Source organism: Trichomonas vaginalis, chromosome II, assembly GCF_026262505.1.
Source record: "Trichomonas vaginalis G3 chromosome II, whole genome shotgun sequence".
Classification (NCBI taxonomy): Eukaryota; Parabasalia; order Trichomonadida; family Trichomonadidae; genus Trichomonas; species Trichomonas vaginalis.
In genome coordinates this window covers 13,353,682-13,377,059 of record NC_067204.1, presented here as the reverse complement: position 1 = coordinate 13,377,059, position 23,378 = coordinate 13,353,682, and the positions used below count along the sequence as shown (strand labels likewise).

Here is a 23,378-nt window from a genome sequence, read left to right as displayed (position 1 = left end):
AATAGCGCATGGTTAAAAGCTACTGTTTTCTAGTATATACAATCAAATTTATCAACTAAATAGTATATGGTGAACATGAAGGATGGTTTTAAAAAATCAATATTTTATTTCAAAAAAAAAGAGCTAATAATAAAAAAAAAGAAAAGAAAAATTAGATAACAAAATTATTCATGAAATTACTTAGCAGCTGGAGCAGGAGCTGGTTGTGCAGCACCGGCAGCTGCAGCCTTTGCTTCGTCTTCTTTCTTCTTCTTCTCAGCCAATTCCATCCAAACAGCCAAGTTAGACTTGACTGAATCAGCGTTGACTTGGAGCTTAGGGAAGATAGTAGCAACAACGTTATACAATGGCAAGCAGACGAAGTTATAGAAACCAATCTGTGACTTAGGTTTATCTGGATGTTCGCGATCATTCAATGGAGATGTCAAACCAATTCCAGTCGCCTTTTCTAAGTCACCTTGTCTGTAGAATTCGACATTCAAGATATCACACCAGTTATCAGCCAATTCGAATGGACGTGAAACATTGGAAATATCTGCTACTTTCAACAAAAGAGACATAGCGATTCTTCTGTGTTCTTCCTTATTTAGATCGAACTCTCCCGCGTCAACCAATGCTTTAGTTGTCTTGATCATTTCGAAGTGCTTTGCCATATCTGTAGCGAGAATGTTCTGTATCATCATCTGCCACATCTTCTTTGTGTCTTCTTCGCTGAGTGAATAAATCAAATTATATGAATCATCACTCAATATATCAATAGAAACTGTCAAGTGGTGTGTTTCCATGACAGATGTGTCCTTGAACAACAAACCAAGTGGTGTTTGCGCTTTGATGTTGAAGATGTTGTTGAAACCTTCGTGATTTGCATCATGGCAAACAGCTGAAAGTAACAAAGCGAATTTTTCAAGAGGACTCAACATTTCATCAAATCCTGATGTCTTCAGCTCGTAAGCGACGTATTCTGTGACATCGCATGCGTGCATCCAGTTGTGATAAGGAACATCGTTGTATGTTGACCTTATCTTGTAGATGAATCTGAAGAAGAGCTCATTAGAAATCTTGAAATCTCTGAGAATGTTGAATTTGGAGAACAAATAAAACAGTTCTCTGATGTGGTTGATTCCTCTGAAATCTGGTGAGAAGAAATTGAGGGAAGAAGCAACTTTTTGTTGTTCTTCTGTTAATTTCAACTTCGCAGGAATCTGATCTGTAAGTGTTCTTTCTGGTTCTGTAATCCATTTAGACATCTCGACATCAGCTGATCCATTTGTTGCGATGCCTTTGAGTCTGTCATTTTCAATGGCAACAGAACTCAAAACTGCGAAATTCTGGACAATCTCGAGATCTTTGTTGTTAAAGCAATTGTCAACTTTATTGACCATCTCGACAACACCTATTAATTCACCAGAACCACTTAAAACAGGAACAGCGAGTAATGAATTTGTCTTAAATCCTGTAGATATATCTACTGTTCTGTTGAATTCTGGGGAATGATAGACATCGTTGTTTATGATTCCTTTCTTTGATTTGGCGCAATAAGCAACGATTCCGGAACTCAATGGTAAGTTTGGAGGTAATGTTCCGCCATCTGCAATGTATGATGTCAAAGAGTCCGATGTTTCGTCGAGAAGGAATAATGAAGAACACTCTGCGTTGATCTGTTTCCTGGCATTGGAAAGGATGTCTTTAAGAAGACGCTGTACATCCTCGCGCTTCGTAATGGAGAAGGAAACATCCAACAATGATCTGAGCTGTTCTCCTTTTTCTTGGGCTTCTTTGTAGAGGAAAACGTTCTCAAGGGAGATGCCCGCGAAGACATTGAAGATCTGGATGACGTTTATGTCCCATTGTGTGAATGGTTTGTTGTCATTCTTGTTAATCATCTCTGTAACACCGATAATCTCGGTACGGTTGTTGTAGATTGGGACAGAGAGAATGGAGCGTGTCCTGTATCCGGTCTCTTTATCTGTAGTAGGGTCGAAGTATTGGTTTTCGTATGCGTCGGTGATATTCATAATTGTTCGCTCGGCGTATGTATGTCCTGCGATACCCTTGTTGATAGGGATGGTAATTGCGTTCTCTAGACCATTCTGGAATGATGTAATGAGTTTGTCTTTGTCGTCATTGACAATAAATAAGGCACATCTGTCTGCGTTTGTTAATTGACGGCCTTTCTCCATGATAGTAAGGAGAAGCTTGTCCTTATCACGTTGGTTACCAAGTAGCTCGGCAACTTCAAGTAATGCGCCAAGAGATTCTCTTTCCATGTGGACATGCTGGAATTCGTCATCGGCCATGGAGAATGTGTTTGCATTCTCAAGGCTGAGTACGTAATGAGGAGCTGCTTGCTTGAGAAACTCTTCATCTTCGGCTGTAAAAATCGAATTTGATTGTGGGCCACGAAGAATAACGCAGTATGCGGTATTCGCTTGGCTCTCTGTAATAGGATATGCGAGAACTGCTTCGTTGAGGTTTCCATCGGATGTTGGGTTGTAATAAGCATGTAACTGGCATTTCGGACAGTTTACAACGGTTGTTTTGAGAAGGCAGTTACCGGCAATGCCAGAAGCGTCTTGGTTGACAAGAACAACATCATCAGAGAAACAAGTCATTTCTCCTGATGTTTTATCGAGTTTCCAGATCTCTGCAGCGCGGCATGAGAAGAAGGATGCGATCTTGCCAAGGGTTGTCTTCAAGTACTGATCTGTTCTTTGGATCTGAGTAACGTCAAGAAGATGAATGCTGAAGTCTTTCTTTGGCTTTACCCATCTTGTAAGGGATCTAAGCTTGCGAGTGAACCATTGGCAGAAGTTCTCCATGGCTTTTGTAAATGGTTGGGATCCTGATGGACGAATTGCAAGACAAATGCCCATAATAGAGTTGTTGTAGTCGATGATTGGGAATACCATAACTGGGGAGTTGTTTGGACAGAATTTTCCATCGAATTCGGGTTTAAATGCGGGATGTTCTTGTCCAGAAGCAGCTGAGGAGAGCTGACGTGTGAAGAATGCATTTCCGACGATACCTTCTGTATGTTGGCAAGTAATTTTTAATGTTGGAGAGTAAAGTAATTGGAGATTTGGAACTTCTTGCCAGAAAATAACTGTTTGAGCATCTAATGCAGCGCGAATGTAAACTTCGATTGTTTGAGAAAGTGGGTTATTTTCTAAAGTCTTTAAAAGCTCGTCCATACACATGTCAGCATCAAAATCGAGATTTTGTGGTAATGGAGCAAGTGGTTGTGCTTGACGTGTTTGCCTGGATTGTGCTCCTTCATGCTCACTATTTGCGGTAACAATAGGTCTTGTTATTGGAACGTTTTGATTATCAAATTGATGAAACCTCGGCATTACTCGAGTGCCGCCGGCTTTATGATTGATAATATTAGGAAGTTGTGGGCCTCCTTTGATTTGGCTGGCTCCACTCTTGATTCTAAAAGAGCCAGTTCTCATGATTTTGTCACGTTTTAATTGAATTAATTTTTTGTTCGGATATTTATAAAAGAAATATTAATGATTGAGGAACATTGAAACAAGTACTCTGATTCGTAACCAATTTCAATGAAGATATAGAATAAAATTTTCCAATTAATCTAGCATATAACAAATATTTGTAGATGCTAATATAACTTTTGAGAGTGTAAGAATTTAATTCAATTAATTCTGAAAATTAAAGTTAAAATTTTTAATGTAAATGGATAAATTTATTTGCATTGAAATGTGGGAGAAATTTTGGACGATTGGGTACAATTGAATTGAAAATATGAAGAAATCAATATTTCGTCAATGAAATTGAAATGGTGAGATAAATGCAGGATAAGGGTCCTATTTTTATCTTTTCCAGAAAAAAATTTTCCATTACATTAAATAACGTATTAATTCAAAAGATAAAATAACAAATAAATTGAATACTAAATTTGAAATCATATAAAATCAGCAAAACACCTTTAGTTCTGTGTTTTATCATAGACCAATCTAATATTTGATTGCCAACTCTTTTAATTTTAAAATTTTAATCGAAATTATTGCGCACAGCAAATAATCTTTGCTAAATACTTCTAATTAGAATATCCTAATATACCTTTTGAGCGATCGATGATAATTGTCTAAAAAATCGGGATAAATTTTTAATTGAAATTCAAATCTTTTGTATTCTTGAATATTGGAAGCCATAACTAGGATAAATGATGTAGACATACGGAATATTGGCTGATGCCAACATCGATCAACATACAACCTTTGATTCTACAAAACGATCTTGAATTTACATTATTAAAACCAGAATTTATTTTTGTTTTTCTCTATGTTTAACGGTTGTTAGTATATTTTATATCAAAATAACCTTTGATAATTGAAATTGAGATCAATTCAAATTTCAAACAATAAAAGAAGAGAGCATGATGATGTGCTTAAATCCTCTGGTTCTTTTTATGCATGATAAGAAGAGATATTTATTTAGTTAATTAATAAATCATGAAATAGATTGAGTTCAGACAAAATTTATTCATAAAGATGATGCCTTTATCCATCTGCATCAAGAACGAAAGCAGCGCAGAGGTGGTAGATTTTTGGAATTTCTTGAGCAAATGTAAGGGAAAAAAATATACGTTACTAAGTCGAATGTCTTTTGGTCGAAGCGTTCTTAGATGGCTTCAAACAATAGATTTATCACAGCCTTATAGTAATCCAAGAGTTGGCTTTGCTAGTGGATTTTTGGTTGCTGAAATTGTAGCAAAATATATTCCAACAGTTTCAATGCATTCTTATTCAAATTTCGTTAGTACAAAGATGCGCCAAGATAACTGGAAGCAGTTATTAGCTGTTTTTCAGAAAAATAATATCCCGATCCAGCAATATTTAATCGATGAAGTTATTAAGCGTAAACAAGGCTCTGCCGTTCAATTAATCGAAATTCTTTATACTCATTTTACAAAACTTACACCAAGTCATCCTACTCTTGGCAATATTACAGCAAATGATTCGAAAGACAAAGGAAAGCAAGCTCAAGTTACAACAATCGCACCACCATCAATGCCAAAACAGCCAGAGCCTCAACCAGAGATACCACCACCAGCTCCAAACCGTCAAAGATTCATTGGTTCCACATCTACTCAAAGAACTGGTGCTGCATCCGACTTAACACCTATCTCATTCGAATCAGCATCAGTTATTAAGTCAGGACCAGGATTTTTAGAGTTACGAAATACAAATACTCCAGCACAAGAAGATACCGAACACAAAGCACTTGATAACGCTATTGATGCTCTTACAAAAGAAATTACACCGGAAAATCTTCAATCATTCATTACTTGTCTTCAAGATCCAGCCCAATTATCCCAATTCTTACAGCATTATCCACCAGACTTGATTGTCCACTTCTTAACAGTTGCTGGACCCAAGTTACCACCAGAATTTGGCTCTTGTTTGATAGATTATCTTAATGATCTTTTTATTCCAACAATTACACCCGAATCGTTACCAATTGGTGATCTTGCTGACTTCATTTTTGCTGTTCCAAGTCAAGATCCGTTCACTCACCACATTATTTTATATAATATCCTTGAAAGTGCTCCAGAAGACAGCAAAGCCACTATTTTAAGTGCATTCTTGACAAGAGAGACCGAGTTATCAAAATCTCTTGCAGCATTCTACGCGATGAAGATCGAAGAGTACTCAAAGAACGATCCACAATGTTTATTACCTCAAGCTTTGACAAAACTCATTAATTTTGACAGGCAAGCAGCTGTTCCATTGATTTCTCTTTTCCCTCCAACAGGAGATCAAGACAAAGATGTCCAACTCGTTGGATTATACACGAAAGCAACAGAAGAAGCATTGCCACAAATCAAAGAGATCATTACAAACGGAAATCGCTCTGTTGCTGCTTATATTTTGTCAACAATTGCAAAAGACAAATCGTTGACAACAGAACAAATGGCATCTTTGTTGTTGTTACTTCCTGATCCAATGGAAATATTAAGTACTCCTTACAGCATCGAAAGTTTCGGACAAATATTTAATGTTGATCCTTTGATTCAATCAATTTCTACAGTTGATATTGCTGAAGCAATGGCAAACCAGATCAGCCAAGCTCAGCCTGATAGAATTGACAAAGAGATCTTCTTGTTGTCAGCTTTGATGACTGATTTAAGACAAGATGATGCTGAAAGATGGACAAAAGTTTTTAATAATTTACATGAATATCTTTATTTGGCATTTTGTGATGAAAATGTCTGCAAAGAAGTTTCTAATGTATGCTTGACTTTCTATAAGCTTATTCAGGGTGAAGTCTTCAGTACTTTCTCCGTTTTGTTCAAGGCTTTGAACTATGTTTTCCCTTCGAATTGTCCTGCAATTTGTAAACAAACTGCAGCTGAATTTTTGGCAAAAGCTTCTGAGATTAATCCTAATTTCTCACAAACTATATTGAAATTATTGATGAACTTCCCTCCAAAGACTCATCCTGATTTAGATAGACTTATCGCAGCACTCAAGAAAGTTAGGAAATAAAAAATTATTTTCCTTTTTTCACAAATTAATGATATTTTTAAAATAAAGCATTTTATAACATATTGCTATTTCATTCCATCACAAATCAGCTTTATATTGATGAAATTTAATTTTGATTATTGTCAATTAACATAAAAGCACAAAATTATGTGGAGTATCAAGAAAGTCATACATAAATATATGTAAATTCAAAATAAATAAACATGATTTATAAAACAAGGGGTGAAAGTGGCGGGAGTGCAACTCCTGCAGATTTCATTCTTAGGCCTGTATTCTTGGGAAGTTGTGGCTTAATAAGGCATGGAGAAGGACTCAAAACTCTCTTATTTGGAATCGGGAATTGACGGCCTAATCCAGGAAGTGGTTGATTAGGAGTATGAGGTGGAGTTCTTCTAGAATCACTAACTCTTGGAACAGGAAGTAATGGTTTATTAAATGGATCATCCTTGATTATTTGTTGTTCATATTGCTGATAATTTTCTTCTAAAGTAAGTGGTTCTCTTGGTTTAGCAGCTTCAGTTGCAACATTTCTTTCCATTTCAAGGGCGTTTTGTTTAGATTTATTCATTACTGATTCTGTCTGAACTTTTTCGACAATTGAACCTACGGAATCGACTAACTCTTCTTCGTTCATGTCATCAATATCTGAATTATTAGCTAATTCCTCTATCATTTCATCCATTTCATCTTCAGCTTCTTCATTTTCTTTTATCATCTCTTCTCTAAACTGAGTAAAGTCAAGAATGTTCTGGAGTGTTCTAACAATGAGTTTTGCCGTTGCATTCTTTTGTTTGTAACTGTTATAGATTAATTCTTCAAATTCGTCCGCAGATATATCTAATTTATTGCATAGCTGACAATCCACAAGGTTTGTAATGGTGTGAAGAAAAGATTTATAACACATATATTCTTGAGTTGACGCATTTTCGCCTTCTTTGAAAAGTACACAGTTGGTTGTCTTAAAGTCAAATATGGGAGACCACCATTCGTCAGAGGCAAGATATTTAGAGATCTTTTTTAAGAGCTCTTCTTCCCCCATCTGAAATAACGTACTTTCGAGGAATATTTTACTTCATTTATCGGTGCGATGCGCCGCTAGATTATATATGGAAGGTCGCCAACAGCTTGGACTGGAGTTGAGATGTCTGTATTTTGGCAAAATAGTTGAATTTAGTAACATTTGATTGTTATAAAATCTAGCACTGATTGAGACTTATAAAAAAAACGACGAAAATGTGTTGGCATTAATATTTACTCAAAGAAATAAAAGGTAAAAGAGTATGAGATCGAAAGGCGAAGATTACGTATCTGCATAAAGAATTATCATCATAAATTCGAGAAATGATGACATATCCATCGCCATCATACTTAGTTTCGGTTCCATTCTTCAACACAATGTTAGTGAAAGTAAATCTCGGTTCAATTAAACATTCTCGATGTCCAGAAATATAAGAACTTCCGCCAGTACCAGGAGAACAATATTCAGGAGAAGGTTTAGCTAGTCCGCCAAGGTATCCAGCACCACCACCACCTGATCCCTCTGCTCCACCGCCTCGTTCAGGAGTTCCATCATTTCCATCTTGACCATTACCATCTATAGACCCAAATGTTTGATTCACGCCAGAAATAGTAACAGATTCGATTATATTCACAGCATCGTTACTACTAATTCCACCTGCATCTCCCCATACATACTCAAATTGTTCAAATTGACTTGTAGTCATTACTCCACCGCCACCGCCAGCAGCTACAATGATAGGTGAAGTTTGATCTTCATTTAATGAAATTACCGTTTTTCCGCCACCAGATCCGCCTGATACCTTAATTTCACCTTGATAAATTTTACCTGAGCCTCCTTTTCCGCCACCATTACTACCTCCTGGAGTAATTGAGCCATCAGATTTTCCCGTTTTGCCCTTTCCTCCAAGAGTAATGTAAACTTTTTTCGGTTCTCTTAATCTTACTGCGCCTGATACATATGCACCATATCCATGGCCATCACCGCCGCCTGCGGGACCATAAGCTTCGACAAAATAGCGACCAGGAAAGAATTGGTACTCGAAAGTTTGATCAAGGATAGTGAACCTTTTAAGTTCTTTGAGGTTAATCAATGAGCTTTACTCTGTTGCAGACAGATGAGATGAACGACAAAAAAAATTGAATTTGAATTCCGAATTATTTGAATTGAGTGTCAGTTTACAGTTTTTACAAAATTGGTTGAGAAAAACGTGCTTTAAATTATTTATAAATGAAACTATAAGGTTACAAATTTTTATCGTTCTGAAATCGGGCGGAGGTTTTTGTGATATGGAAAAATGTTCGTTGCTCAATTATCTCACTATTGGATGGACTTTTATCGAGCGAAATTTTGGCTGTAAAGACAATTCTGATATTGGTAACATGGTGATAAGAACAAATAGTCAGTTTGCATGGTTTATGATGAGATAATTTCGATTTAAAAAAAAACTTAAAAATTGATTTTAATGAGCGATTATATTTGAATATGCTCTCCTAATTTGAAGGAACTGGTTAAATCATGAATTGATCATGAATAATTTTTTTTCGAAATAACAATTATAATTTCATATTCATTATAAGTTGAAAATATATCATAAAGACTTTATGAATGATAAATTCCTAAAAAACAAGTTAGTTTGTTTCTGAAAATAATAATAATAAAAACCAATTTAGACCCAATAATTTTTGGCGGGATAATTGAGATGTTACGATTGAATTAAAAAAAAGCGGTAATACATTTTTACAATGATGAAGAGGCCGGCAACCTCTGAGTCACAGCACTTGTTAATGCAATGATGAAGAGGCTGGCAACCTCTGAGTCAAAGCACTTGTTAATGCAATGATGAAGAGGCTGGCAACCTCTAAGTCAAAGCACTTGTTAATGCAATGATGAAGAGGCTGGCAACCTCTAAGTCAAAGCACTTGTTAATGCAATGATGAAGAGGTTGGCAACCTCTGAGTCACAGCACTTGTTAATGCAATGATGAAGAGGCCGGCAACCTCTGAGTCACAGCACTTGTTAATGCAATGATGAAGAGGCTGGCAACCTCTGAGTCAAAGCACTTGTTAATGCAATGATGAAGAGGCTGGCAACCTCTAAGTCAAAGCACTTGTTAATGCAATGATGAAGAGGCTGGCAACCTCTAAGTCAAAGCACTTGTTAATGCAATGATGAAGAGGCTGGCAACCTCTAAGTCAAAGCACTTGTTAATGCAATGATGAAGAGGCTGGCAACCTCTAAGTCAAAGCACTTGTTAATGCAATGATGAAGAGGTTGGCAACATCTGAGTTAAAATACTTTTCCCAGTGTGGGATTAATTTGAAAAAAAAAATTTAGTTCATATATTGAAAAAAACAAAAGTAAAAATTAAAGTTTATAGGTTGTGTTTTGATGAGCTAATTGTTAAGATATTGTAGTTCTAAAGAAAAATTTGAGTTTCGAGGAAGTTTCTCGACAGAGGAAACTTTCATATCGAATGTTGCCTCTGTCGAGATGTATGTGACAGGCAAAGTGCAATCACCTATCAATATTGCACTTTGCCTGTCAAAAGTTCCTCGCATCTCTTGAGGTGTGAGGAAGTTTCTCGACAGAGGAAACTTTCATATCGAATGTTGCCTCTGTCGAGATGTATGTGACAGGCAAAGTGCAATCACCTATCAATATTGCACTTTGCCTGTCAAAAGTTCCTCGCATCTCTTGAGGTGTGAGGAAGTTTCTCGACAGAGGAAACTTTCATATCGAATGTTGCCTCTGTCGAGATGTATGTGACAGGCAAAGTGCAATCACCTATCAATATTGCACTTTGCCTGTCAAAAGTTCCTCGCATCTCTTGAGGTGTGAGGAAGTTTCTCGACAGAGGAAACTTTCATATCGAATGTTGCCTCTGTCGAGATGTATGTGACAGGCAAAGTGCAATCACCTATCAATATTGCACTTTGCCTCTCCAAACTCTCAAATATGCTTCTCACCATACATCAAACGGGCAAATTTCTCTTTAAATTTCTCTTTATTTGAAAGGTTTTCAACAAAGCTATACCTTAAAAATCTGTGCTTGTTATATCTGATCATTTATGTGTTAGGGGAGGTAAATTTATTCCACTAGAGCAAATTTTTTCCGAAGTTTCTCATTCGATGAGAAACCTCGGAACAACTCTTCAATAGTGTAATGAATTTGTGGTATTTGTCCTGCAAACAGCGAGAGAACTTGTCTGTAATTCGTTTATGATGAAGTTATCTGGATGTCTCTCAGATGAGGAAGGAAGTCCAGAAAACTTCACCATAAGTTAATACTTGTGTATTTCTATGACTCTCTTCACGTCAGAGAATGTAAATTTACTCGAATAGGGCAAAGTTCTGCTCAAGTTTCTCATTTGATGAGAAACCTCGGAAGAACTTTGCCCTAAGGTAATGTATATGTGATTGTTGGCCCGCAGAGAAACAAGGAATCTGTTTGTATTTCGTTTATGGTGAAGTTCTCGGATGTTCTCTCAAATTATATGGAAAATCAAGAGAATTTCACCATAATTTGTTGTAGTTGTGATTCTCTGGCTCTTTGCCGGCCAGAAAACTAGAAAATAGTTTATAGTGGGAGTATGCTCGATGAATACCTACTCACTAAAAATATACGTTATTTTTTGTTTTCCTATGGGAAAATAGTTTTGATTTTTATACTATCGTATGCTTTGTTATTGCATGAATTGTCTATTTTCTTAATAAAAACTCATTTTTCCGTGTGATTCTGAATCAATGCATTCCAAAAAAGCGTTTTCCGCCTTTGAAACGTGAAAACACACATTGCATGAAGAATCAGAGAAGATTTTCTATCTTTCAATTTTTTAGACTTTTGAAATTTGATAATAACTCTAAATTAAGCTGATAAACTCATAGAGCACATAAAATAACACATGTCTATCATATTTGAATTTTCTAAAAATCTCCAAAAAAATCGCGTTTTAAAAATTTCGTAGTTAAAAAGTAAATTTTTCACGATAAAAAACTATAATTGGTTTTTTTTTGGAATTCTTCGAGTTAGAAAATCTTCTCTGATTCTTCATGCAATGTGTGTTTTCACGTTTCAAAGGCGGAAAACGCTTTTTTGGAATGCATTGATTCAGAATCACACGGAAAAATGAGTTTTTATTAAGAAAATAGACAATTCATGCAATAACAAAGCATACGATAGTATAAAAATCAAAACTATTTTCCCATAGGAAAACAAAAAATAACGTATATTTTTAGTGAGTAGGTATTCATCGAGCATACTCCCACTATAAACTATTTTCTAGTTTTCTGGCCGGCAAAGAGCCAGAGAATCACAACTACAACAAATTATGGTGAAGTTCTCTTGATTTTCCATATAATTTGAGAGAACATCCGAGAACTTCACCATAAACGAAATACAAACAGATTCCTTGTTTCTCTGCGGGCCAACAATCACATATACATTACCTTAGGGCAAAGTTCTTCCGAGGTTTCTCATCAAATGAGAAACTTGAGCAGAACTTTGCCCTATTCGAGTAAATTTACATTCTCTGACGTGAAGAGAGTCATAGAAATACACAAGTATTAACTTATGGTGAAGTTTTCTGGACTTCCTTCCTCATCTGAGAGACATCCAGATAACTTCATCATAAACGAATTACAGACAAGTTCTCTCGCTGTTTGCAGGACAAATACCACAAATTCATTACACTATTGAAGAGTTGTTCCGAGGTTTCTCATCGAATGAGAAACTCGGAAAAAATTTGCTCTAGTGGAATAAATTTACCTCCCCTAACACACAAATGATCAGATATAACAAGCACAGATTTTTAAGGTATAGCTTTGTTGAAAACCTTTCAACGAATGAGAAAGTTAGGAAAAACTCTACCTTATAAGATCAACTATAGAATTCATAGCTCTTTGAATACTAGGAAACATTAATGCAGTAGTTTAAGGCAAAGTTTTTCCGAGATCTACGAAGGATAGAGAGATCTCGGAAGAACTTTGCTCTGCACAAGTAATTTCAGAATCTATGGTCCTCTAAGGACCAGAGGACGGTAATGTAAAAGAATGATGTCAATAGCAGATAAATAATAGCCTTAGAAGTTCAATACGTGCACAGTTTGACTACATTGCCCTAGTAGTTAGACTGTACAGGTATTGTACTTCTGGCCTAAAAAATCCTCATTGAAGACAATAGGTAGAAACTCAAATTGTTGATAAATATCCCAAAATATCATAAGAGAGCCCATTATTGTTACCTGGCTCCTTCCTGGCTTTCAAAGTCTGTAAACGAGAAGTCTTGGCTCTTGTGGTAATTGCTTCCAAGAGGTTTACTCAATTCGAGTAAAACTATAAACCCTGTAACTGACATGTACTTCCTTGAATGGGCATTAAAAGTAATTTAACCTAACGAATAGTAACATGACCACTATTTTGATGACTAAGAAATGTAATTCATCAAATTGGCAGTTCGATGAATGATACCATGCAATCAACAACTGGTTTGTTACAATTTGGCTTGATTCATCAAATTGGCGGTTTGATGAACCGAATATTGTAATCCAGACTAGGTCAGTTACAATTTGGCTTGATTCATCAAATTGGCGGTTTGATGAACCGAATATTGTAATCCAGACTAGGTCAGTTGCTTGTTGGTCATAGATAATAATGACACCTTTCAGTTTTTGTTAAACATCTCAATTATCCCGCCAAAAATTATTGGGTCTAAATTGGTTTTTATTATTATTATTTTCAGAAACAAACTAACTTGTTTTTTAGGAATTTATCATTCATAAAGTCTTTATGATATATTTTCAACTTATAATGAATATGAAATTATAATTGTTATTTCGAAAAAAAATTATTCATGATCAATTCATGATTTAACCAGTTCCTTCAAATTAGGAGAGCATATTCAAATATAATCGCTCATTAAAATCAATTTTTAAGTTTTTTTTTAAATCGAAATTATCTCATCATAAACCATGCAAACTGACTATTTGTTCTTATCACCATGTTACCAATATCAGAATTGTCTTTACAGCCAAAATTTCGCTCGATAAAAGTCCATCCAATAGTGAGATAATTGAGCAACGAACATTTTTCCATATCACAAAAAACCTCCCCCTGAAGGCGGATCGAATTTGAAAACAAAATCAAAATAAATGCTTGAACAGACTGATAATATAATGAGAGATGTGTTATTAAATAATATTCCTAAGTTAGGATGAAAGTTCACACCATATATCTCCGTCGAGAATTAGTCTTAAACTTAAAACATTGCAAATTTGTCTTAATAACCCTGAAGGTAGATTATTCCCTTTAATATGCCATAGAAATTTGTAGTCAACCTGAAGGCTACACATTCACAAATTTTAAGGGCTCTAAAATTCATTTATCGGAAGATATTGCATTGGTTTCATTCAATAAAAATATATTCAGTATAAGATCTGGTCTATGTGGGTATATATTTCTATAGACAGTTTCCTCTTATTCAATTCGGATGACAAGATAGAAACGTCCAAAGCCTCCTAAAAAATGAATTCAGTCTTGGTTAAGAAAGAATGTATGTGGGGCCTTATCTTTTCTTTGTTGAAACCGATCGATGTGGATTGTCGTTTGTAATATCAAACAGCGTTTATGAATCATAAAACATTTTTAAATACATGCATTTTATGAGAAATCATGTAATTTGCTTCGTTATCTCGCTGAACGAAGGGCAGGTTAACGCAAGATTTTGTATGTATGAATAACTCATATATAGCTAATATTGTCAATATAAAAAGTGTATTTCAACAGCTTAGTTTTATGATATTTCTCGTTTAACAAAAAAAAACATAAAAAATTGATTTTAAATGATAACTACATTACTGTTTTGCATTCAGGTAGTAATAGGCGTTCATTATAATATGGATATATGAAGGATAAAATTCAAAAAAACAGTTTCACATTTCAACGAGTAAAATAGTTGAGACAATATCTATTAGGTTTTATTTAATAAGTTTATGATGTTCTGATGTATGATATTGATATTGTTACAATTTGAAGATTTTCCTTTTTTATAACATATATTAAGATGGGGTACTTGCATTTGAGCTATACATGAGATAAATTTTATGGAAAATCTATTATTCATATGATTTGTATATAAGTAGATAATTCGGTAAGATAATAACCAATTATCTGAACAAGAATAGTTGATTTCACCTATATATCTTGCATATAATACGGTGTAAAATAATTAATATTAGAAATTTAATTTATAAAGCAAATATAAGATATTCTTTTGAAATTGAGTTGAAATATCTATTTTCCTATGTCTTTCATCCTCTTTCGAGTTGTAAATACTCATTGTAACAGTTATATTGCTCCAGACCATTTTATAATCGGTCAAAACAGGAGTGAAAAACTCTATCGTCCTGCTCAGAACAAGAAATGAAGAAGAGAATAGTTTACTTCTATGATGATGATATTGGAAATTTCATGTATAATCAAGGTCACCCAATGAAACCACATCGTATACGTATGGCACACAACTTAATCATGGCGTACGAACTATTTTCAAGTATGCGTGTTTTGAGACCACGCCGTGCGACCGCCCTCGATATGACAAGATTTCATACAGACGAATACGTTCAATTTTTACAAGTTGCAACACCGAAAAATACAAGTGGCGACGATCCAGTTTTAGAAAAATTCAACATCGATGGAGATTCACCAGTTTTCAACGGAGTATTTGAATTCTGTCAAATATCTGCAGGTGGTTCTATCTCCGGAGCTCAAGAATTAATTTCAGGAAAGTGCGACATTGCGATTAACTGGGCCGGTGGTCTCCACCACGCCAAGAAAGCCGAAGCCAGTGGTTTCTGCTACTGTGCAGACTGTGTTCTTGGTATTCTCAAGTTATTAGATCGTTACGACAGAGTTATGTACATTGATATTGATATTCACCATGGCGATGGCGTTGAAGAAGCCTTCTATACTACTGATCGCGTACTTACAGTATCATTCCACAAGTATGGTGATGATTTCTTCCCATGCACAGGCAATAAGAATGATATCGGCATCGACCGCGGAAAAGGTTATGCCGTCAACGTTCCTCTCAGCGACGGACTTGACGATGCCGCCTTCGAGAGCATCTTCAAACCAGTCATGAGCCGTCTCATCGAGTGGTACAGGCCAGGAGCCATTCTTCTCCAATGCGGAGCAGATTCTTTGACAGGAGACAGAATTGGATGCTTCAACCTCACTCTCAAGGGTCACGCCATGGCCGTAGAGTTCATCAAGAACCTCAAGATCCCTCTCTTGGTCACAGGAGGTGGTGGTTACACAGTAAGAAATGTCGCAAGATGCTGGGCATATGAAACAGCCGTTTTGACAGAAACACCGATATCTGATGAATTACCATATAACGAGTATATGGGATACTTCGGTCCTGACTACAGATTGCACTTGCAGCCTTCAAACATGGAAAACACAAATTCTGAACAAGATCTGAATGACCTCATGCAGTTAATCGATAATCACATGAAGGATGCACAAGCGGCACCATCAGTCGATTGGGCACTTGGTGTTGGTACTCAGAAGAAGATAGATGCTCTCGGCAATGTTGTTAATTAGAAAATTAAAAATTTTTTTCATACTAATTTTCATCATTCTTAATCAAGACTTTTTTAACTCTTAATAAGATTTTGCAAACAGATTTATTAGATAACTTAACTCTCCACATGTTTTGGGAGACTTAATACGTGTCTATCTTTCTATTGAAGAACCTAATAGATCATATTCTATCTTAAATTAGAGTTTTATTAATTTTTAGGAGACTTTGTGCGTTTCTATCTTGATATGAAAGAGCTTAAGAGGAAGCTGTCTAAAGCATTATGTAACCACATAGACAATTGCGTATATCTAATATATTTTCATTGAATAAAAGCAAAGTTGTCTCCTTGGAAGAAGGTATTTTAGAGCCCACAAAATATGATTAAATATCAGAATGTTTCCACAAAATCTAGGAATTGTGTTAACACAAAGTAAAGATCAGCTGAGTTGTCATGCAATATATCATATAATAGCAGTTCAAAAGTTTCGTTATGAAACTTTTAGATAAGTTGAATCTTGGTGTATATCGTATAAATGAATTTGTGCATAATTTGTTAAGTGAGCTATGAATTCAGGCTATTTGTGATATGGATTTTGGATTTCATTATAAAAGATTGATATTTTCATGAACATTGTACGATATATTTTTCATCACTCAAGGACTGGAGAGTATTGCTTCAATAAAATATGATAGATTTTAATTGTGGCTAAAATTTTGTAAAGTAGATTTTGGATGTCAAGAACTCGTCCGAATTTTCTTATCACAGGAACGCCAGGTGTAGGCAAAACAACATTCTCTGAGATACTTGCAGAAAGATATAATCTCGTTCACATTCCAGTCAGTCGTTTAATTCAAGATAAGCATCTTTGGCAAGAAAAAGATGAAGAGAGAGACTGCACAATTTACGATGAGGATCTCCTTGATGAAGCTATCAAAGAGATCTTGGATTCAAATCCAGAAGGTGGTGTTATCTTTGATTTCCACTGTTCTGATATCGTCATGCTCGATGACATTGACTACGTCTTAGTTCTCAGAACAAACTCAGATATCCTTTACAAACGCCTTCAATCTCGTGGTTATTCTGAATCTAAAATCCAAGAAAATACAGAATGTGAAATTTTCAGAGTAGTTCTTGACGAAGTTCTCGAAGGCTTCGAAGAACTTGGAGAAGATCATATCATCGAAATACAATCAGATACAATGGAACAGCTCGATGAAGCTGTCATGAACGTTGGTCACTTAATAGAAAGCTACCAGCAGCAAGAATAGAGCATATAGATTCACTATAATAAACTATATAGAATATTATCCTTTTAATGAAACTCAATAATATTTTTAATTCAAACCTTATTTAAATAGAGCAGGAATCAACTATAGTTATAGCTCTGAGTTATTGCAAATGCAAAATATGTATTGATTTGTTAAAAATAATATTAAATTTACATTTTTATTCAGTTTTTTCTTTACCTGTATTTGCTTTTTTGTTAGTACTTCCACAGCTTGCGCAGATATACGTAGTATTCTTTGGATCATCGGCTAATCCATTATTAAAGCCGCATTTTTTGCAAATGAGAGCCTTAGGATTGCTTGTATATGTTCCGCATAATTTGTCAAGAGTTCTAAGCATGAATGAATTACGAAAAACAGTTTTTGGTGGAGGTGGTCTTGCATTTGCATTATTTCTAAATTTTGTTAGGAATTCTTTGTATTGTTCGATTTCTTTATTGTTGTCAATTTCTTTGTTCTTCTTGTTGATTGAATCTTTGTAATATTGAATGTTGCTTTTGATTCTAGAAATTCTAAGCTTTTTAAGGAGGAAAATAAGGATTGTAAGTGTTGATGGTATTAGTGCATATATTATGTATTTATAAAAGCATGCTACAGCTAATGATAAAAATAAAAGGAAGTAAAAAATGCTATCATAAAACAAAGGAACATCTCTTAGATCTTGCTCGAGGATTTTGATCCTGATATTAAGATCATCAATCTCATTTGCAATATCTTTCTTTCCAAATAATCCCATTTGTATATTAAAAGTGACAGTTTAGATTTATTCAAGTTTCAATAAAAAAAATCACCTGAGCGTATTGATTCTATAATATCTTGTCACCAAATTTATTTTATTACATATAAAGAGGATGACATATTAGGACACTATGAACTTAATGACTTTCATAGTTCAAAAGTCTATTTTAAGAAATTCAAGTCATCTTATCTTACATTAATATTTATATCTGTATTTTTTCATAATAATGCTCGATATGGATGTTTTATAGTTCACAATGAGAGCCATTGCACGCTTTCAATATAATTTCGATATTCCACTTTTTGAATTGAAATTCGATATATAAAGCGACACTCCGTACTGCAGACCTGAAGGTTTTTTGAAAAATATACAAAATTATAAGAAAATTGAAGAAATTAGTATAATTTTCATCATTGATATTTCCATAGTACTATATTTTTGTGAATAAATAAAAATTAAAGATATTGATCATGTAATATTGTAAAAAAGAAATTATTTCTATGTGTTAAAATTATTGAACAACAATTGTTTTATTCGTAAAATTCATTTTAAGTATTAATTAACCTTAATTTTCCAAAAAAATTTCAAAAATGAAAAAATGAGAAGAAAATCATTGATTCTTCAACTCTAATTTTAGAAATTAAAATATTTTTGGAAATTCAAAAACGACGGAGAACACTCTTCAGCGTTCCAATAGCAGGATAGTAACAAAATAACTCAAGAAAGTTCCAAATTTTAAACGGTCACTCAATTGGATGAGTAAAATTCCGCGATTAAGTACAGGCACTAAAATTCCAAGACCAAATATGGGTGGCACTCGTCCAATGACAAAAATAGATTCTAATATTCCGCGTAAATCTATTTCAAAGGAAAGAAGATCTTCAATTAAACCAGATAAATTTTTCCATGTTAAGCCAACAATGAAAAAACTTAACGAAAGAGTCATGAGCACAGATATAATTAATCACGCATTCTCCTTGAAATCAGATAAAGCAGAAGCAGTTTGGAATTACTCAAAAACCATATGCAGCAGCTTTTTCCAACAAAAGTATATAGATATATTTTACTCATCTTTGTTTTCTACAGCAAAGACAAACAGATTTGATGCAAAGAACCGTATGGACAGAAATAGAACAACTCAATTAGGCCAAACGATTGAAAATGCAATAAAGGTTTTTAATGACATGTACGATGAAAACCCAGCATCTTTATACGCTCTAGCAGACTTTTGCTTGCTTTACTTGTCTTTGATAATTTCAATTTGCAATATAGAGAACTGTGCCAAAGAAGCACTCTTTTTCACCAGAAAATTCTTACAAAATGATATGATGCCTTCACGTCCAAATGAATGCATCATGCTTTTCACCGCAATTATGAACATTTGCGTAGAAACACCAACAACAATCGGAATCTGCAAACAGATCATATACAATCTTGCAAAAGCAAATCCTGATCTCAATTCTGGTGTTGAGAAAGGCGTTACCCGAAAGAACAAAACTCAGAAAGAAATCTGTGAAGGAGCCCTTGAAATTCTTTCAAAAGTCTCTGCACAGGAGCAACTAGCTCAGTCAACAGAAGTTGATATTACAAGTCTTAATGATGAAGAAGAAATTTTAGCAACAATTGCATCATTTAACAGACCAAATGCAATCAAAAAGCCTGCTGACTATGTTCGCGATCTTCTTATTACAATGCAGAAATTCCCAGATAATTACGCAATCATTATTGCTGCTTCAAACTCGATTCAATCCAACATCGAAATTTGCACACCAATTGATAGAGACATTATAGGAGAACTCTTATCAGTAATCATTACTACTGTAATGCCATCGCAGACAGCCAATCAGGATCTTTACACTGATGCAGTTTTTGCGGTTAATAATCTTTTCGGAGCACTCGTTGATTCTCATGGGCCAGAAGAGATAATCCAAGCAGCTCCTGGTGCTCACATCCTCCTCAATGCCGAAGGAATCGAAAAATTAAATGAATATATTGAATCACTCAACCAAACATCACATGAACCACAAAAACAGACAAAAGTAGAGGAAACACATAATGAAGAGCCTAAAGAAGTAATTAATCCTGGATTACAAAAATCTATTGAGTTACTTTTAGATCCTGCTACAATATTCACAGAGATGGAACGTATTATATATGCAAATGAAGATTTATTACAATATCCCATTTATCTCAGAGGTTTTCTTCAAAGATCATATTATTTGTACAAGAAAGTTGTTCCTCCTCAAATGAACGATTATCAGTTGTCTCTTGCAAAAGAGATGCTTCGCGATTTGGAAAGCGGCAACAAAGAAGATGAACAACCTGGAGGAAAATTACATGTTGATACTTTAATGTCTGAATTCGAGAAAATCAAGAATATCATCGAAGATTAATTCCATACTATTTATTGTTGTGTTAATAAAACTTTATTTTATGTAAAGTGATTCTCATTTTTGTATTTGTTGGGATTGTCAAAGAAGAAGGAGTACAGAAATAAACATTAAAAGCATTGTATTTGACATCTCGAATAGTTTAAACATTCAGAAGACTTAATAATTTCATCATACAATTTTTTCTTGTACGAAAGAAGGCAATTTCAGAAATTGGTAAGTAATCATAAACTACCTAAAGGATGTACATGTAATTAATCATAGAAATGGAATGAAAGGACGAAAAATGCTCAAAGTGTGATAGGAATCTATTGGTTCATAAGTGGCGGAAGAAGATGTTTAATGTGTGGGACCAAATGGGTGGGTTGGTGTGACTCCAGCCTGTAAAGCGTATGCTACCCTTAAAAAATAGGCAGTCGCGTAGATCAAGGTAAACTGCGGTTGTCATGTGTTGAGTGCCCTCCTACCAGGTACTGCTGCGGGGTCGTGGGTCCGACGAAGGTTGGAATTTCGATCTTGATAATGCAATCTGCACTGCGTGAGGCCGGTAAACGGAACAGCGAAAAGGATTCCAGCGGTATGGTGCGTAGATTCTGGGCGCGAGCATGCGCTTCAGCCTCTGACTTGGTTCAAACGGTCCACTATTTTTTTCCTCGATCCTTTTTGATTTAGAAGCAAGAACACCCTTTAGTAGGTGGAAATGTGAATATCTATACTATTTTTGCTAGGAAATGTTAAAGATAAAATATGATGAAAAATATTATGGCTATTCTTCTGAACAAAACCAATGTCATATTGATTTATTTTTGATAACTAATGATTTCAGATAGTAATTAATGAAGTTTGTAAGAAAATAAAGAAATTAAATTTCAAAATTCTGATTTTTTAACCCATGATTAAAAGGATGAGAATTCCTCTGTGTTTTCAATAAAACGCAGTTCATAGATAGTCTCTCGAAATCTTGGAAAAGACGTTAAGAAATCTATTTATGGCATCAAAGAGCTCTAATATTAGAAGTATTCAAGAATTCATTCATACTAAATCAATTGAAATAGCTAATAGTCCATTTATCTCCAGCAATAAAGGTGAAGAACTTAGTGCTTCAGAGATTGCACAAATGTTAGAGAAAACTTTTAACGATTTTTTAATTTCTCCTGAAGAAGCAGAAATAACTAAGTTAGAAAAGAAATCTCAAAAATTAAAACAGACAATTCAGACACGTGAAAATGAGATTGTTAAAATGAAACAAAAATTTAGGCAAGAATATCGCGATGTTACAAATGAAACTGGTAATTTACAAGCTGAATTTCAAAGTATTCAAGAATCCTTAAAAACTTTTGATCTACACATTGATAAAAGAGTTGAACAGCAAAAAGATCAGAGAAGAAAAAAAGAGTTTCAAATGGAGCAGATGCTGAACCTTTTAGATGAATCTCAAGCAATGGAAAAATCAATATCAAGCTCGATGCAAGAATTAAAAGATTTCATTCAGTATTTCCATCAGGGTCATGATAAAATGATTAGCCAAGCCAATAAGATTTGGAATTCTAAGTTGAAATCTGTTATTGGCAAGTTTAAAGTGAATAAAGACGCGATGATGAACGCAATTCAAAATAATTTACAGACAAGAATCATTGCAGAAAAGGCTACTCAAAACAATCTGAAATCAATAGCATCATCTGTTATCGAGTCTTTCCAAAATGTTGATCCAAATAATAAAATAGATATTAATCCAGAAATTTTTGAGGCTCACACTTCTGATATGATTCTTTATTTAGATTCAGCTTTAAGAAAGGTAGAAATTAATGCTAGACAAAAGATATTTGATCAACTTCATGATGTTTTCCCTGATTTCGTTGCAAATGATAAAGATCCTGAATCAGCACTTTCTGTATTCATAGATACAAGTGTTCAGAAGAAAGAGGAAGAGTATAACAAGCTTTTAATGCATAGACAAGAAAAAGAAAACCAATTAAATGAGCAACTACAAAAGGCACTTGAAAAGATTAAAGCACTGCAAGAATCTGTTAGTAGTTTCGGCGGTGATGATAATATAGAAGATATAAACGTCGATGGATGGGAAACAAATCGTAAAATACTAGATGAAAAGATTGATAAGCTAAAGCAATTCAAATCAGAATCTTCATCTATGCACAGTGAGCTAATTGATTCACCATATCATTAATTACTTCTTTTATATGTATATTTGTTTTGTTTTAAATGTTATTTAATCAAATAAGTTATTTTTTTTAATAGTTCAATGATTCATTAGTGAAATTTCCCTGAAACATACTATATGAATAGATAGTTAGGGTTGCAATTCTGGAAGAAGATTATAAGACCGAAAGAAGAAGTTCCGTTTTTTTTTTATTTATTTATTTATTTTTATTTTATTTAAAAAAAAAAAAAAAAAAAAAAAAAAAAAAAAAAAGGGAGTGGGGCTTCCAGGCACTTCGTGCCTTCTAGCCCCCGAAGATGTTTAGTATAAATGAAGTCTTTACAAAGTCTTTACGAAGAAGTCTTAACAAAACATTTACGAAGAAGTCTTAACAAAACATTTACGAAGAAGTCTTAACAAAACATAGACAAGAAAGTTCATGAGTGTAAATGACCCAAAAATAATGTTTATGTTAGAATGTTAGATCTAACATGTTTTCTAACATGTTTTCTAACATGGTCTAAAACTCTTGAATTTTCATGAAATTTACACCAAAAATATATTTTAGGGTAGAAGGGTATATCTAACCTCTTTTCTAACCTCTTTTCTACCCTCTTGAATTTTCATGAAATTTACACCAAAAATATACTACTAGGGTCATTTACGATGAAATCTCAACAAAACATTTACGAA

General features: G+C 34.4%; 9 protein-coding genes across 9 annotated transcripts, besides 3 other annotated features; 5 read left to right on the top strand and 4 right to left on the bottom strand.

Annotated features, from left to right (window-relative positions):
* Positions 1-122: 122 nt before the first annotated feature.
* TVAGG3_0538720 (cyclic nucleotide phosphodiesterase family) lies at positions 123-3,486 on the bottom strand (the record flags this gene model as incomplete). Its single annotated transcript, XM_001326674.2, has 1 exon — positions 177-3,452. One exon carries the CDS (start codon positions 3,450-3,452, stop codon positions 177-179), a length of 3,276 nt encoding a protein of 1,091 aa, XP_001326709.1.
* A 1,109-nt stretch (positions 3,487-4,595) lies between these two features.
* Positions 4,596-6,534, top strand: TVAGG3_0538710 (sperm protein CH-like domain-containing protein; the record flags this gene model as incomplete). Its single annotated transcript, XM_001326673.1, has 1 exon — positions 4,620-6,509. One exon carries the CDS (start codon positions 4,620-4,622, stop codon positions 6,507-6,509), a length of 1,890 nt encoding a protein of 629 aa, XP_001326708.1.
* A 183-nt stretch (positions 6,535-6,717) lies between these two features.
* Positions 6,718-7,559, bottom strand: TVAGG3_0538700 (phosphodiesterase HL family; the record flags this gene model as incomplete). Its single annotated transcript, XM_001326672.1, has 1 exon — positions 6,718-7,548. One exon carries the CDS (start codon positions 7,546-7,548, stop codon positions 6,718-6,720), a length of 831 nt encoding a protein of 276 aa, XP_001326707.1.
* An 86-nt stretch (positions 7,560-7,645) lies between these two features.
* Positions 7,646-8,724, bottom strand: TVAGG3_0538690 (glycine-rich protein family; the record flags this gene model as incomplete). The annotated part of the gene is made up of 1 exon (XM_001326671.2): positions 7,754-8,233. One exon carries the CDS (start codon positions 8,231-8,233, stop codon positions 7,754-7,756), a length of 480 nt encoding a protein of 159 aa, XP_001326706.1.
* A 74-nt stretch (positions 8,725-8,798) lies between these two features.
* Positions 8,799-9,233: a mobile genetic element.
* A 3,970-nt stretch (positions 9,234-13,203) lies between these two features.
* Positions 13,204-13,639: a mobile genetic element.
* Positions 13,640-14,946: 1,307 nt separating this feature from the next.
* Positions 14,947-16,155, top strand: TVAGG3_0538660 (histone deacetylase class I, eukaryotic type family; the record flags this gene model as incomplete). The annotated part of the gene is made up of 1 exon (XM_001326670.2): positions 14,947-16,131. The coding sequence occupies one exon, from the start codon at positions 14,947-14,949 to the stop codon at positions 16,129-16,131; it is 1,185 nt and encodes a 394-aa protein (XP_001326705.1).
* A 686-nt stretch (positions 16,156-16,841) lies between these two features.
* On the top strand, positions 16,842-17,474 carry TVAGG3_0538650 (adenylate kinase protein; the record flags this gene model as incomplete). The annotated part of the gene is made up of 1 exon (XM_001326669.1): positions 16,844-17,380. One exon carries the CDS (start codon positions 16,844-16,846, stop codon positions 17,378-17,380), a length of 537 nt encoding a protein of 178 aa, XP_001326704.1.
* A 54-nt stretch (positions 17,475-17,528) lies between these two features.
* Positions 17,529-18,145, bottom strand: TVAGG3_0538640 (integral membrane zinc-ribbon metal-binding protein family; the record flags this gene model as incomplete). The annotated part of the gene is made up of 1 exon (XM_001326668.1): positions 17,559-18,134. One exon carries the CDS (start codon positions 18,132-18,134, stop codon positions 17,559-17,561), a length of 576 nt encoding a protein of 191 aa, XP_001326703.1.
* Positions 18,146-18,756: 611 nt separating this feature from the next.
* Positions 18,757-21,303, top strand: TVAGG3_0538630 (uncharacterized protein; the record flags this gene model as incomplete). The annotated part of the gene is made up of 1 exon (XM_001326667.1): positions 18,893-20,530. The coding sequence occupies one exon, from the start codon at positions 18,893-18,895 to the stop codon at positions 20,528-20,530; it is 1,638 nt and encodes a 545-aa protein (XP_001326702.1).
* A 212-nt stretch (positions 21,304-21,515) lies between these two features.
* Positions 21,516-22,861, top strand: TVAGG3_0538620 (uncharacterized protein; the record flags this gene model as incomplete). The annotated part of the gene is made up of 1 exon (XM_001326666.1): positions 21,516-22,712. One exon carries the CDS (start codon positions 21,516-21,518, stop codon positions 22,710-22,712), a length of 1,197 nt encoding a protein of 398 aa, XP_001326701.1.
* A 67-nt stretch (positions 22,862-22,928) lies between these two features.
* Positions 22,929-23,378: part of a mobile genetic element that runs on past the window's edge.